General features: G+C 38.5%; 1 protein-coding gene across 1 annotated transcript in view; it reads right to left on the bottom strand.

The window, feature by feature from the left end:
* futsch (microtubule-associated protein futsch) overlaps positions 1–17230 on the bottom strand; it is a 43673-nt gene that overhangs the window by 13831 nt on the left and 12612 nt on the right. Inside the window, exon 2 of the mRNA XM_088039228.1 lies at positions 165–263. Coding sequence (XP_087895354.1) covers positions 165–263 — 99 coding nt within the window. The remainder of the gene's footprint in view (positions 1–164; positions 264–17230) is intronic.

The raw sequence follows: 17230 nt of genomic DNA, 5'->3' as shown, positions 1-17230 counted from the left end.
AATTCGAGAGTTTTTCAAAGCAAAACGAGCTCCTTTCATAAATTCGTGAATAATGTCTCTTCGTACCGCTATTTGTGTCAAAGAACCAAGATTGGGGACCTCACAAACGCGTTGGAGCTTTATGTTGTATTTATGTCGTAATTTAAAAAGTGCTTGTTGCTTACCATATCTGGCTTCTTCTCCTTCGAGAGCCTGTTCGGTTATTATAGCTAACTCCTTTTCTAGATCGACGAGGCAGTCGTTTACGTCCCAAGACAGTAATCCTAAAACAAGAAATACAATGCTGTTAAATTGATGTCTAGGGTAGAATCCGCGTTATAAAATTCCGTTTTAAAGCCACATCTAATTACTTTTTAGTTTAAAAGCCCTCATAAATCTATAGATAACTACAGAATTTTTTCGCCAAACCTGAAGCAGCCGCTTCTTCTGAAAATGCGCCTCTGCGTTAATTAAGATCTAACTGAACCGACGCTGATGAAATTAGCGTAATCTTTTTAGCATTGGTGCACTTAGGTGAAACGCTCACAAAACTAGTTACAAAGCTAAGAATTTCAGAACAAAATCCAATTCTTTTCCTTGGCTTTGAACTCCGACATTCATACGTTAAAGAAGCAAAGCCACGATCAAAACATCAAAGTCTGATAGACGTTTTCTGATCCATCAGTTAATTTATTTTTGCTTACAGTGTTTCTGCTTGCAGGCATTCAAATTGTATTTAGGTGGAGTCGTCCTTCCGGAAATGTTGCCTCTGGTTTGAATATGAAAGAAATTTGGCGGTACGAGAATGTCGCGATACGCCTTTCAAATTCAATCTTATATTGCGTTTTTTTATGAAATCTACTTTTACATGAAAATAAATACGGAGAGAATCCCGCTTCAGGGACTTTTGACGAAATCTTATAAAAATTATAGACAGAGCTAGAAAATCGGTGAAAGTTGGAGGAAAGTTCAAGCGTCATTCTCCTTTTAGACGCCGACAAAGTCAATTAGATCGAAGGTTTTCATGGCTATTAATAGACGAGATATCTGTAATAGTGCCTTGTTGGGTGAAACAATGGTTTTCGTGTGTTTATGGGGAGTTCATATAGCTTGAATAATTTCATTAAGGGCACATTAGTATTCAAACTGGTATGCAAATGCTACTATTAAGGGCATTAATAAGACTTGTTTATGTACTAGAAACTAGACAAAATACTTAGGAAGTAATCTACGGATATGCGAGGCGGGCAAATTTTCAAAATTTGGACTACAAATTTAGAACTTACAGCATTGCAGTTCTGTACAGTTAGTAAACATCCCTAAAAATTTTATTCTTATGTCATTAGAACTATTATTTTGTAGCTGGGCCTTATTTTGATGTTTTAAATAAATTTAAAGAGGTTTTCGTATCAATCTTGATATATAATTTTTGCCCTAAATGAAATTTTCTTAAAATTAATAGTATCATTATCGGTTACTGCCACTAGAAAGACCGGTCTATAAAAAAAACTAACAATTCTCCATCATCAAGAAGTTTTCTAAAAAGTATCATTCTGTGCTGCGTTAGCATTAAAATCTTTTTAAAACTTAATATGTGCCTAAAAATTGCGATTTCGTAAGCAAAATCAATCATTTTTCAATGAAATCGCTAATAAAGAACAAAAAGTTTTATTTTTTTAATTTCAATGTTTTTTGTCTGTTTTTTGCAAAGGGTGAAAAAATAAATGTTTTTACAAAAAAACTTAAAAAAAATCATTTTTCAAGAATATCTTTGAATCCGGACTTGATGGAGCAAAACGGAATATCTTTCCATTTCTCCAGTACAAATTTGTTTAAACATTTGTTGACTAGTGTGTTTGAATTAAAAACAGTTTCCCCTCGAGATTCATGTAAATGAAGTAATGCGCGCTCCATGCACTTTTTCTCCATTCTCTCGTATCCAATTGAAAGAAGTCCATGAAACATTTAAGACTTGGGATCGCGAAATGTAATTTATTAACTCCTCCATTACCCATCGACATCAAATATTTATTACCTCTCTCTTCAACGCCATGAATAATCAAAATGCACATACGCACGCACGATTTCAATAAATTCCAATAAAAACAACACCGCTTCTGAAGGATCCTTGTTTTTTCAGCAATTTATGTCTGTCATCGCAACATAAGCTTCAACTAAAGAATCCGATATCCTCGACCTTAAAGCTATTGTTACGAGAAGATTCTGGAAGCTTCGAGCGCCAGCGCTGGAACGTTCCGCTCTGCTCTAGAGCGAGCGATTCGTGGAATAATTCTTATTCATACGCGGAACTCCCGAATATTCTCGCAGCGCTCCAGCATTAGGCTAGTGGTAGGGGAATATCTGTATATAGGGGAGTAGTGATAGGATTGTGGATAGTCTAGTATTTGGAAATCCTGAAAAGTGTTGTAATTGTGAAGTACGAGAGTGTTCATAGTGCACAATAAAATTGTTATTGTTACAAGCGAGACTTTTGATTTTTCGGCCAACGTGACAACTGGTGTCAGAAAGTGGGATCCCGTCCAGCATTGTGATCGAGAAAATTCTGGAATTTTCGATCGGAAAATTCGTGACATTACCGGACTGTGACATTGTTACTTGATTGTGGACAATTTTTATGCCTGTTCAAACCAGACAGCAAGCCGCAGAAATGGAGGCGCTGCAAGAATTGATGGCTTCGATGATGGCGAAAATGGACACACAACAAAAATTGATTACGAATTTAGAAGAAAAAAGACAAAGAGAAAAACTGGAAGAAGAAGAACGAAGACAAAATGAAAAACATGAAACAGAAGAAAGAAGACAAAGAGAGAAACTAGAAGAGGAAGAAAGAAGACAAAGAGAGAAACTAGAAGAGGAAGAAAGAAGACAAAGAGAAAAACTAGAAGAGGAAGAAAGAAGACAAAGAGAGAATGCAGAAATCTTGAACCAGCTTAAAGATATGGAACAAAACATGAACGTAACTATTATGGTTAAAGTCGACGAAATTCAAAAAGAGGTAACAGAGCGGTTAGGAGGCGTTGAGGGAGAACTACAAGGCGTCAAAGAGGAAGTGAAAGATTTGGAGCGATTCAAACAGCAGGTGGAAGACGAGTTACTGCGCTTAAGGCGTCAAGTTCCAAATAGGACCGGCCTGACCACAACGAAAGAAATGAAACCCCCGACTTACGATGGGTCGACTTCACTGGATAATTACAAGCTGCAATTCGAAGTGGCGGCCAAACAAAATGGATGGTCGGAAGAAGAAAAATCCTCATTTCTGATAGTTTCCTTGAGAGGGGCGGCTCTGGACTTGCTAGAGACAATTCCAGGTCGAGACAAAGAGCGGTACGACCAGCTGATGGCAGCGTTAGAGGCCAGATTTGGAAACCAACACCTGCAGCAAGTATACGTCTCAGAGCTCAAGACGCGGCGGCAGAGAACTGGAGAGTCTCTGCAGGAATTTGAGGCAAGCGTCAAGCGCCTTGTTTTGCTCGCCTACCCTTCGGCTCCGGCGAATTTTGTGGAACAACTAGCTGTGGATACGTTCCTGCAAGGGATTCGAGATCCAGAAATACAAAGAACGGTCCGACTGGGCAGCTATCACTCCGCAAAAGAAGCTCTGGTGCGCGCTCTAGAGGTGGAAGCCGTTTTCAAGAGCTCTGTGAACGTCCCCGATTACCGACGAATTCGAGGTGTGGGTATTGACGAAGAAGAGGCAACACCTACCGCTTTCGTCACGAAAGCCGAGCTAAACGACATCCTCAAGGAAAACAGGGAGCTACGGATGGCACTGAAGCAGCGAACTAGCCAGACCTGCTATCGTTGCGGAAAACCAGGCCATTTTAAACGTGACTGTAGGGTTGTTCTTAGGAACGACCAGAACGGTCCCCAGTCACGTCCTCAGCAGTCGGAAAACTAAAGCCCAGCAGTGTCAAGGGGCACACACTGGCTGGGGAGAGCACAAGCCCCAAAGTTATTTCCGTTATGCGTTTGAAGAGGAATTTTGAGAGTTTGATAATTGAAGGAAGTGTGAATGGGAGAAAAGTGAAGATGACGGTCGACACCGGAGCCATGGTTTCCCTTGTGAGAAAGGACATGTTGGACAACAGGACATCTCTGGAAACAACGAGTGCTATTTTAAAAACAGTCACGGGAGATGTCGCCACAGTAAGTGCCGAGGCAGAGGTCACGGTCCAGTTGGGAGGTATGAAGTTTCGGCATCGGGTGCTGGTGGCAGGAATTGAGGATGAGATGATCCTGGGAATGGATGTTATTGGACGACATGGGATTTCCTTTAATCACAACGAGAAGATCCTCAAGATTGGAACCGAAAGCTTTGTGTTATCGACCCCAGAAGTAAAAGAAGATGGAGTGAAAGCGTTCGCCTGTGAAAATACTTGTGTGGATGGGAACAGCGAGAAAGTGATAAGTGTGCGTTTAGGAAGTAACTTTGGGAGCTGCGTTGGAATGATTGAACCAACTAGAGACATGACAAAACCAATTCTTGTTGGAAAGACACTAGTAAAAGTGACGAAAGAAATACCTGTGCGGGTGGCGAATATCAACCCTACTCCAGTCACGATCAAGAAGGGCGAACTAGTTGCTGTGTGTGTTCCGATCTCCAGAATAAGTGACGCACAGCCATCAAAGAAAAACGTGGAGACCGTGAAAAAGTTAAAGCTGGAGGTAGACACGAGTGACCTTTCTGAAGAAGAGGCTCTTAAAGCGCAGGCTTTCATCAAGAAGAATAAGGACGTGTTCGCCGTTGAGAATGAACCATTAGGAAGAACGAACATCGTTCAACACAGAATCAATACGGGCGACCATCAACCCATCAGACAGGCACCGAGAAGGTTACCGTGGGCGAAGCAAGAGCAGGCCGAACAGTTGGTAAAATCCATGCAAGAAGAAGGGATTATTGAAGAATCCAACAGTCCTTGGTCTTCGCCGGTTGTGCTCGTAACCAAGAAAGACGGTAGTACAAGATTCTGTGTGGATTACCGAAAACTCAACGATGTTACCAAGAAAGACAGTTTTCCATTACCCCGGATTGACGACACTCTCACAACTCTGTCAGGGTCGACGTGGTTCTCAACCTTAGACCTGAAGAGTGGATATTGGCAAGTGGGACTTCATCCCGAAGACAAGGAAAAGACAGCGTTCTCCACGGGAAGTGGCCTGTACCACTTTACGGTTATGCCTTTTGGGCTTTGCAACGCACCCGCTACATTCGAAAGACTAATGGAATGTGTGTTGCGAGGATTGACGTGGACAACTTGTCTGGTTTATTTAGACGACGTTATGGTCATGGGTAAAAACTTCGATGAACACCTGAAGAACCTTCAAGAAGTGGTAGACCGGTTTAGGGGTGCCAATTTAAAACTTAATCCGAAAAAGTGCCATCTATTTCGGAAGAAAGTGGAGTTTCTGGGGCATACGGTGTCATCTGAAGGAATCAAGACCTGCGAAGATAAGATTCAGGCGATTAAGGAATGGCCCAGACCCAAGGACAAGCACGATGTGAGAAGTTTTATTGGACTTTGCACGTATTATCGGCGGTTTGTAGAAGGTTTCGCCAACATTGCTGCACCTCTGCACAAACTAACGGAAGCAAAGGCATCATTCAACTGGACATCAGACTGCGAAAGCAGTTTCAAGCGGCTGAAGTTAGCTTTGTGCACTAGCCCGATTTTGAGCTACCCCAGGACTCATGGAAAGTTCGTCTTGGACACAGATGCCAGTAACATCGGCATTGGAGCGGTGTTATCGCAGGTGCAGGATGGAGAAGAGAGAGTGATCGAGTATTACAGCAAAGTGTTGAGCAAGCAAGAGAGAAATTACTGCGCTACAAGAAAGGAATTGCTGGCCGTTGTAAAATCCGTAGAGCATTTCCACAAATACTTGTTTGGCCACGAGTTCTTGATAAGGACTGATCATGCTGCCCTCACGTGGTTACTACAGATGAAAGACGCCGAAGGACAAGTGGCTAGGTGGATTGAGCGGCTGCAGCAATACCACTTCAAAATCAAACATCGACCAGGAAAGCAACACAATAACGCTGACGCTCTCTCTAGAAGACCTTGCAAGGATTGCAAGCAGTGCGCGAAGATTGAAGGGCCATTGCCGATAAACAGGATGGTTATCGGTTGTGATGATGACTGGACTACGGAGAATCTTCGGAAGGATCAACAGGCGGACCAGGAAATTGGGCCACTGCTGGAGTGGAAGGAAGCGGATAATGGAAGGCCGCGTTGGGAAGATGTCTCGGAAAAGAGTCCAGGGTTGAAGGCGATGTGGGCGCAGTGGGACTCACTGCGAGTAGAAAATGGGGTACTGAAAAGGGCTTGGGAAAGCGCAGACGGGAAGAAAGTAACCTCCCAGTTACTAGTGCCCAAGAATAGAGTTCCCCAAGTACTCAAGGAGGTCCATGACGGAACATCAGGCGCTCACTTCGGAGTGAACAAAACCTTAAGTAAGATTAGGCAGCGGTATTACTGGGTTGGCTGCCGGGAAGATGTCGAACGATGGTGTAGGAGATGTTCAGTTTGTGGGGCGAGCAAGGGACCTCGAACGCGAACTAAAGGAGGCATGAAACAATACAACGTGGGAGCCCCGTTCGAGAGAATCGCTCTAGATGTGGCCGGGCCATTTCCAAAAACTGATGACGGCAACAAGTACATCTTGGTTGTGCAGGATTATTTCAGTAAATGGCCGGAAGCGTATGCCCTTCCCAACCAAGAAGCCACTACAGTAGCTCGAGTCCTAGTGGATAATTTCTTCAGCAGGTTTGGAGTTCCACTCGAAATGCATTCCGATCAAGGAAGGAATTTTGAGTCTGGCGTTTTTCAAGAGATGTGTAAGCTGCTGGGAATTAGGAAGACTCGAACCACACCCTTGCACCCGCAATCCGACGGCATGGTCGAGAGATTCAATCAGACGATGGAGGAACATCTGTCCAAGGTAGTGGAAGAGCACCAGAGGGATTGGGATCGTCGACTGCCCTTGTTTATGATGGCCTACAGAGCTGCCATTCATGAAACCACGGGAGAAACACCAGCGAAGATTGTGTTTGGAAGAGAGCTGCGTCTCCCTTGTGATCTTCTGCTTGGTTCGCCTGGGGCGGAGCGAAGGGAAGTACCGGAATTCGTCGACAACCTGAGGGAGACCCTACTGGATACACACCACCTTGTGAGGCAGAGGATCAAAATGGCTAGTGACAGAATGCGGTCCCGATATAATGTGACGGCTAATCATGAAGGATTCAACGAAGGAGACTTGGTGTGGTTATTCAACCCTCGACGAAAGAAGGGCCTATCTCCGAAGTTGACACCTACATGGGAGGGACCGTATAAGGTGATCAAGCGGATCAACGACGTGGTGTATCGGATCCAACGCAGCGCCCGTTCAAAGATGAAAGTGGTTCATCTAAATAGACTTTGTAAATATCACGGAGAATCAGGTGTTTGGTCTGATCGGGACGATCAGAACTAAGAGGGGGGCAGTGTTACGAGAAGATTCTGGAAGCTTCGAGCGCCAGCGCTGGAACGTTCCGCTCTGCTCTAGAGCGAGCGATTCGTGGAATAATTCTTATTCATACGCGGAACTCCCGAATATTCTCGCAGCGCTCCAGCATTAGGCTAGTGGTAGGGGAATATCTGTATATAGGGGAGTAGTGATAGGATTGTGGATAGTCTAGTATTTGGAAATCCTGAAAAGTGTTGTAATTGTGAAGTACGAGAGTGTTCATAGTGCACAATAAAATTGTTATTGTTACAAGCGAGACTTTTGATTTTTCGGCCAACGTGACACTATTAATACGGTCCTGGCATTTGGAATATTGATTTCACTTTCAACCAAAAATGTTTTCTCTCTGCAAAATGCACACAATCTGATTTTTCCAGAAGAATAATTGAGATTTTATCGTCACCATTAGAAAGGATGAAGAAAAATGAACGTGGTAAAACGAAGAAATATCTCCAGTTTTCACTTGATTGGAAAAAATATCAGACGTTTCATCTGTTAACAGCCGGAGAACGAATTGTTCATTATATCGGCAAATTGCGGTCAGGGTGAGATATTTCGGGGTGATGGATTAAAATTTCACAATGGAATTCCATGATAATGCCTAAAATTCGTTTATTTTTCATCCAATTGAAATGCAACAATTTCGACGTGTCCCCACATTTCAATTAATCCATCCAAATGCAATAACATTAATCAAAAATGCTGCAAACGTGCCTATTGATTGAGTACTGACGCGTTTGCGCACTTGAAATCACCTAAAAAAATGTTAATTGATTCCGATTTTTCTTTTCAGGTCTATCATTCAAGGTAACTAAACTAGAACAAAAAGCTGTAATTTGTGCCCAACTCCACCAACAAAGGAAGTGCGGAAACTCACCAAACGGAATTTATGAACAAAACGACTCATGAACTCAATTTTAATAATACAAGTTTTACAAGCTTTTAATTGAATGTGATCACAGCAACAAGATCGGCGTTGGAAGTTCACCAGGTGGAGTTTCATCCCAGAGACTCTCCAAAGCACGTCATTAAGACCGAAATTACTTTCACGTCTCCTGATTAATGACATTCCTTTTTTTAGCTGAATTTTTCCTCATCTATCAAAAGAAGACCCGAGCGACTAAATTTGTATTTTGTTGTTGCGCTGCCAGGTAATTGCCGCGGAAGTTCGAAAGTGGTGCAATGTCGTGACCATATTATTTGACCTTTGTAACTATTGCCTCGAAAATTCTCGTTCAATACATTGTGACAAAATCCTGAATTTATTACGAAGGAACAGAAATTTCAGTCATCTGGAAAGACGAAGGGATTGGAGCTCATTAAGAATGTAAGACACGGAAAGTAATACTTCCAACTTTGCGAAACTGGGGCGCATTAACAAAAAGCGTTTTTATTTGTCCAAAGCATTTTATTTTCGGATAATTTCTTAAAGAATTCAGGAGTTTTTTAACGACCGCTGTAGTGCTTCCTTTCAGTCTTCAGGATTAAATTTCAAGCCGAATTCGTTTGTCTAGACGTGTCTCGAAAACATGTACTCTTCTATAGTTACTTTATAAAAATAGATAATGGATTTACAAAGAGCGTTTATGGGTTTCCCTGTTATTGCTAAACCACAATGGAAGCATCAGTTGGCGTCACATAAATCTTTATAAAGCTATGTTTGGTACTTTGTCCATGACCTGTTTTGTTCATTTTATACGGATGATTTGATTTACATTTGTTACGATAAGCGCACTATTGATTGCTTACATAGGGATTCATGTCAACAAATTATTAAAATTAAAAGGAGGGTAGACAGACAATTATTATTATACAAATGAAAGACGATCGATTACGATAAAAACGGGATACTAACTTTTTAGAAATGGATGATAAATTACAAGTTGAAACGAACTCAAATATTTAAAATAGAATAATTTACTAGCGCAGTTTGTTATTTATTGTTTGCAATTTAAATATTAACACAGATAACACGTGAAATTGAAACAGAAATAAAAAATGGCGCGTTTTAATTGACTGCTAATAGTCTTCCCAAGTAAACACACAGATAAAAATCCTTGAGAAAAAATATTTGTTTACAAATCAATATTCATAACTTCAACAAACCTTGTACAACATGAAATGTAGTATTATTTCGTAATTAGGAGCAATTTGAACTCCGAACCACCGGCATTTTGTGCAAAAAATTTCGATGAGCTTTTTAATACTTTTCAGTACGAAATACGAAGCAAAAAGCACAAGTTTTTTGCCGGTCGGAAATCCCATTTTGTTCGAAACTAAAAATGAACATTTCTTCACTATCTTGTTTTTCTTGAAATTGGTTTTAAAAGTACTTAATTGTCATGGCGCATGATTTATTGTACTTGGAAAAAAAAACGGGAGTTGTAGAGACCAAGTTTGCAAAAAATACAAGTTGGATTTAATCCATCACTTCGCTGCTTAATGTGAACATTAATTATTAAGTTCAAAACTTTGTTATTATTTTTTTCGTTTTATTTTACTTAATTAAGATACTTGCGATGGCACAAAAAATCTGTTATGAATTTTCAGTTGTTATTAATTAAGGATTTACTAACTGATCGATAGAATTTCGTCTGTTTTCCTTTATTGTTCCGGCAGAGTTAATCCGCATGTTGAAGTGGTAAGCGGCTGTTTCATTAAAAGACAAAAATGAAAATGCGAACTTCCACTATAAGCGCATGAATTCAATTCGGAGTTTGAAACACTGCTTAATATCCACCAACATGTAAAAATTTAAATAAAACTCCTCTTTGAAGTTTTCTCTAATTTTCCCCATTCCTGGTTTGTTTCAAAGTTAAATAATTGCAACTTCAAAAATAACATCTCTACATGACTCAACTTTGCAGTGGAATTTAATTTCGTTCTATTACTTTAACACCACAAAAACTATACGACTATTCATCAGAATCTAAAAGTGAAGACCGTCTTGTTCATTAATTTTAAACACAAAAACTATTAAATTCTCGTTTGCTTAATAATAAAACGTTGGAGAAAACACGAGCTTTTCTTTTTTCTCTTTAATATTACTGCCTGATTCAATATTGAACTCTGAGATTGCTTCGAAACTGCACACTGCAACATTTTAGTTAATTCAACACACAACGGTGCAGACATCCAATATTGCGGGTTTTGATCCGGGGATGAAGTTCGTAACGTTAAGCCACACAGTGATCAGATTAATTACGTTTCCACAGAATCGTATTCCATAAATTTTCTCGAGGCAATTCTTTGTTAATTGCACGTGAAGATTTGGAAAAGTTTTGGCAAAGTGTGAAAGTCGTTTAATTCGATTAGTTGATGACGAGCTTCGATGCTAGATTTAGTCTAAATTTAAACAAATCCAACTACTTTCATAAAATGTTGTGTTTACCTACGCGAGAGCCGTGTCAGACTGTCAATAGGGATTTCAATGATGAATATTTATAGCCGCCAAGCCAACAGAAGCTTCTTTGGTCGCAGAATCAATTTTAGTGGCAATTTCAGGCGGATCGTAATCTTCATTACAGCTCGGATTAGATAAACACGAATTACTTATTTTGTCCGAATCAGATTAATTTTTTTCTATTGATTCTTTCGCTGATTGCGCCTCAGATGGCCATTTATTTTCAACATCGAATTTTAAGCTCTCATAAAAAATTCATTCAAAAATAACAAGAGTTTTTAATAAAAGTTTGAAGTAGAAACAGCGCTTGCAATGCGTATTGATCTCCACTCAAATGCCAAAGAATGGTCGAGTCCAAGACTTCAATCAAATAAAAAACTTCACGTAAAATTATTGAACTGGACCGATCCTGTAAAAATTATTAAATCTTTTTGATTCACATCAATGTGACAATTTTCTAAGAATTGTCCACGTCATGTTTCACTTTAATATTCCTGATGTATCTGATTAAATTGGGTCATATTTACTTACCGTCTGTGTTATGAGAGCAAACATATTTCTTACCCTCAGGTGTCTTCATTTTATCGATGTTTCGGTAGGAAATGACGTTGATGGGGAAATTTAGCGCGATTTATTCAGAAGGGCGCACAGATACGATAAATAAAACGATACAATTTGTTGCGGGTGTTAGTTATTATGTTTAGAGGTGCTCATTCGAAGATCATTTCTACGTTTTGTATTGGAAATATACCGATAAGAGCAGGTGTGATATATTGCAACAAACCACTTTTATCGTCGCACATTTATTGCAGGTAAAATTGCACAATGTAACGGTCGCAAAAGGGGAAAAATTCGAAGTATTTTCCGTATTTTTTTCAAAAACCATTTTCTGACTAATACTATGTACATTTACTTTGGTCAATATCTCGCTGATTTTTGGAGCACATCCAAGCTATAAGCTACTTATTTAGCGCAAAATTTCACGCAGATTCCAAATCCGTGCTCAAAATCCACCTACGACAACGAATAATTGAGTTATGGGCTATTAAAGTTTCAGGTAAATTAGCTTTTATTTTAGAAATATTTAATATTCAATTTAAAGCAGAATTTCACACCGATTTCCAAACTATGTTCAATATCTACGTACAAAAATAAATAACTGAGCTGAGATCAAAGCTCCAATTCCGTAATTACATTAAATTTAATTCAATTAAATTCAGTCGACGTACAATTTATTTGTCTTTATCAAACAGACCTCGGCTCGCTTTATCAACTAAGATCTCGTACATTTCATCTCACAGAGAATCTATAACTCTTCAACATGCATTTTGCAAACCAACTGAAAACGAATAGTTGCGTGCAGCTGACACATTCTAGTAGTGTTCCATTTTTGAGCAGTATTTGTGGGTTGTCTGTCAAAAACACCTTTCATATTTCTAGAAACATAAACTACATTCCCACTGGAGCCGATTTTATGAAACAAAGTTTCAAGCTTCGAAGAACTGCTTAATTAACGTATTAATGACTACATCAAAGTCTGAAGACGTACAAAAAACTGCGTTCAAGAATGTTTACAAAGTTAATTAATGTGAAAAGCGAAGTTTGCTTGTTGCACAAGTGGCAACGTGAAATAGACTTCTGCAACAAAACTGGCTTTATAAAGATAAGGATTGTTCAGGCTCGACGAGCGCTTTGCCTTTTTACGAAAATACCACTAAACCTATGAGATTTCTGACGAAAATGCTAATGGAATAGAAAGCCTTACTTACGGAAAACACGATTATTGGAAAACAAGAGTTCAACAGACTGAAATTCCCACAATGCCAGAGGTAATTAGTCCCAGCTACTGGTTTTAACTTAATGGATTTTGTAAAAGCGCAATTTAAAAACGTGTAGCAAGTTTATTAAATTCAATCAATTTATAGAAACCCTGTATTTAGTTCTTGTACTAAAACCGTTGATTAATGAGCTCCATTATTGCACGAAGTGTGAACTGAAGCGTCCAAGTTGGAGCAAATTTAATTATTGTATAATAAGCAATGATTCCAACTTAAATCAATTTAAATTATCGAGTAATTATCGGTCAATTGGCGTTCGCACCGAACCACATCTTCAGTTATAATGGTCCAAAAAAGTTGACTTGTTCCTCACTTTTACAACGTCATGAAATTTAACAGTGGGGGATAAAATGGGCCATAACTCCCAAACTTCACCAGAAATGTAATTTTTAATGTATGCCAGGAAATAACAATTATTTATGATTAATTATCCATAAACTTAACTGTGAATTCTGCGTTGTAAACTCTTGTAATTTTAATAATTAATTATACACGCCGATTTCATAATTAAATTAGTACTAAGCAGAGCGTTTTCAACTAAATCCGCCGTTTAAATTGGCTACATTTTGGTTTTTCGGTTCCGTTTCTCCTGATTTTCTGACTGCGTTTTAGTGTGATTGGTAATTAGAGGAACCAACGAACCAGATAACGCATGCAAGCTTCCGCTGCTTCTTTTTCTAGTTTACTATCAAAATCCCATTGTATCCACCTTGTCCCTATAATAAGGAAACCTTGAAGTGTAAATTTAACTTGAACCCAACGTTGGAAATGTTAGGCTAGGTTGACACCCGTAGTCTGCTGGAAATAACTTCTTATTTATATCTCCTGGAAGACAAGTCGTGTTTAGACATGGAGGAATGTTTACTAACAGTAAAAACTGAATCCTTCCCTATCGCGACAAACCAAAATTTTCACTTTTGAAATGTTTTACGCTTAATTGGATCCTATTCAAAGTGTTCCCTTTGATTGAAATTAGAGGAGTTGTGGATGAAAATAGGCTCCAATTTTCAGAGATCAAAGTTGAAAATTGGTCGGGACAAGCATATTGTAGCTTTAGTTTATTTGGCCCTCATTAGCGCAATGCTAATATTGTAGCTCTCCTAAACAATAAACAATAAATGAAGTAATTCTGTGGCGGATCCGATTTTACGGTAGCTGCGTTCACTAACGAAATAATTTACGTTAATGTAAAACAGTTCGAACGCGTGAACCGCAATTAGTTGGGACAGTGTTATGCTACAATTACATTACGTTAAGTAAATATTTTCATTCCATAAAGTGAAGAATTTAATTATCAAATTAGTAAGAAAAATTGTTCGTTTTTATTGTCGCATTGTTAACGACTCGAATAATAAAGTCATGGATATCCAGTTCAAAGTTTATATCCCCCGATAAAAATAGTGGAATAGCAGTTTGCTGAATGTAAATCTCAAAGTACAAAAAATCTAGCACAGCGCTTTCAGGGAGTTTTTATTAGAATACAAAATTCTGCATAATTCATTCTGAGCCCTTTGATGCCTTCTGACACAATTCGGATCAACTACATGAAAAATATTGTATCAAATATGCAGATTTATTATAGAAGCTCTACGAACGAAACTTACTTTTTTAAGTAAGATAAATGTGTTCGTGATATTTCCTCAGCAAATGCATCCTTTTGACAGCCCCCATAAAAACTCATCGTTCTCACCGCTGTCAGTCCTTTCTCTTTAAATATGCATGACAGGAGGCCTGTAATTCGTAGCGCACGACTTACCCTTTATCATATTTTACTTCCAAGAAGGCGAATGGCGGCTAAAAATATTTGATAACAGTCGCGATTTGCTGGAGCACTTACTCCCAACAAAGCTTCGTTACTCAAAAGAACTCATTAGTCTTCTAAACTACACGTGGATCGTTAATCGAAAACTTCAAAATGGGATAATTTGACTTGTTTCGAGGCCGCTCAACATGGCGTCGAGGAAATGATACAAAAATGAATTAGAGGTTCTATCTGGATGAATCTGTCTTAATATATTTTTTCGTGACTGCGGTTTAATCGTTTTGTTTTCTCGTTTGTTTTTGTGGTTGAACGATACAGCACGCTAGTAATTTCTTGGCAGGAGCTCTGCTTTTGGATCGATTTGTGAAAAGACACAATCTAGAAAGGTCAGCTTCATTATTTATGAAATTGTACTTCATTGTTAAGACCAAAGTTACATGTCGGATGGAAGTGCGCACTTAATTCTAGTAATGGACCATGTTCCGTGTATGTAACACTTTAGTTAGAACAATCAGAAGTCAGCGAACATTTCCTCTAACTGTCTCGGTGTCTTCAGTTAAAGCCGCTCGAACTTCGAAGTTTTGTACCACTAATCTCACTGAAATTCAAGAGATTTCTTACATTTTTTTCGCAACTTTTGACGTAGGTTGGGGCAAAGTTATTAAAACTTTACTTCTTTAAGGGATACTGGAACTTAAACTCGCTTAAAATTTGTCGCGTCTGTTGTTTTAAGCACGAGTTCGTTATTAGAATTCATTTTAATATGCTGAGACAGAAAGATATTAGTTGGATGATCGCCCCGATATTGATGGAGCTGTTCGACAAAGTTCTTGTTCTTTCTAAAAAGTCATAAAAAAGTTTTTTTACTACTAACTTCAAAACAGGTAATTATGTCGTCTTTTCTAAACTGTGGAATTAAATTTTTCTCATACAAATAGATAAAATTTGTTCATTATGAAACGCGTTTCATAATGAACATTTTGCCGCACGCACGTTTTTAAATAAAGTCATAATAACGTCATAAAGTAGTAAGTGCGGCAAAATGCATTATGAACAAGTATCATATGCTATTTTTTCTATTTTGCCTTATTTTAAACGAAAAAACTTGATTTCGAAATTTAGGGAATTTTAGGGTAGTTGGCATTTGCAAAATGTTCGGGAAAAAAATTCGAAGTAGCCAAATCCATTGTCAGTTTGACGGGTGTGACATTTTGAGGTTACCGGGGCGCAAGGCAGCCAAGAGAGCGAAGATGTTGATTATGATCATAATGGTTCTCTTGCATCCAAAGAATTTTTCTCCAAGAAAGCCAATTACAACAAGAAATAATAGTGTATTGATCGATTTATCATGGTTTATCAAAACTAAAATCTAAATTGTCAACGTTGACGACAGGTTGACGGTTTGTCTGCTGCAAACCTAAGAAAAATATATGCTCCTGGAAATATTGGCACGGGATTGATCCATTACGATACCGAAATACGCTCAAATGAGTATCGAAATATCTTCATTATGAACGCGAAATAAAAAATGGTATATTAAAGAACGTGTTTTATAATGGCCAATTTGGTGCACGAGTTCCCGGTGTACAAAACGAACCGTAGGCGAGTTTTGTATGGGGCGACTGCACCAATGCCTTTATAAAACAAGTCCTTTATAGTATTTTTTTCGAATTTGCACCCTTTTTTTAATAAAAAATTTAAATTTTACAATTCTAAGACTTTTCGTTTTACACGATTGGTAATGGTTTTGTAACCACGACTTGCCACTTGATTTTCAAATTTAATTTAAAATTTGACATTTATTGAGTTTCACTATCACTGAATTTTGACTTAACGTAACCTAACCTCACAGCCAGTATTCACATCTATTATATTATACAATTATTGTTGGCCGCAAAGGACAATTCAATTATATTGATACATTTTTATTCACGCAGCAATTTATTAAACACGAATCGTAAAATCAAAATTGAACAAGAACTTGACAGGAAACAGGTGACAGCCAGACTAATTAGTTCTGCCAATTCTTAAAAAACAAATTTTCCTACTTTGAGTTCTTTTATAGATACCTAAAGTCCGTTTTTTTTTTAAAAAACCACCAACACCGCAATCTTCCCCTGCATTACAACCGGCAACGTTGCCTAGGGAGATTTTTGGTGAGAAAAAAGTTGTCAAATTTTTGACATTTCTGAAAATTAGGCAGTGTTTCCGTTAAAAACGTTTCTTTTACAGCCTGTTGGATTGAAAATCAAATGATTTAATAGTGAAAAGACTCGGCACAGCCTGAAAGGCCGTTTTGTGTAATCAAACTGTCAATTAGGCAGCTAACCTATTTGATTTTATCACCAAAAAGTCACCATCGACAATGTTGCCGGTTGTAAAGTGGAGGGAGAGTGCGGTGTTGGTGGTTTTTTAATGAAAAAACGGACTTTATAAACGACTCCAAATTGAGTACTTTAATAGATCTATTAAAGCGGCAAATTCAAAAAAAGTGTATTTTAGGTTGCCTCTGAAAATGGTAGCCATCGAATTTTCGAGTTTTGAGGACTGATTCTGAAGTAAAATAACCCGAGAAAAACAATGGTGTAAATCGAAAACCGTTTCTCAAAATCTTTTTTAGTTTCGGAGATATTAAGCTTTGAAAATTTTCCTACTCAAAATTCAATATCCGAAACTTTCATCGCTCATAACTCAGTTATTTCTGGGTCGATCTTAATGAATCTT

Source organism: Gnatocerus cornutus, chromosome 6, assembly GCF_029298725.1.
Source record: "Gnatocerus cornutus isolate USDA-ARS CGAHR chromosome 6, icGnaCorn1.1, whole genome shotgun sequence".
Taxonomy (NCBI): domain Eukaryota; kingdom Metazoa; phylum Arthropoda; class Insecta; order Coleoptera; family Tenebrionidae; genus Gnatocerus; species Gnatocerus cornutus.
Note: the sequence above shows the minus strand (reverse complement) of the source record. Positions and strands in the feature narration are given on the sequence as shown.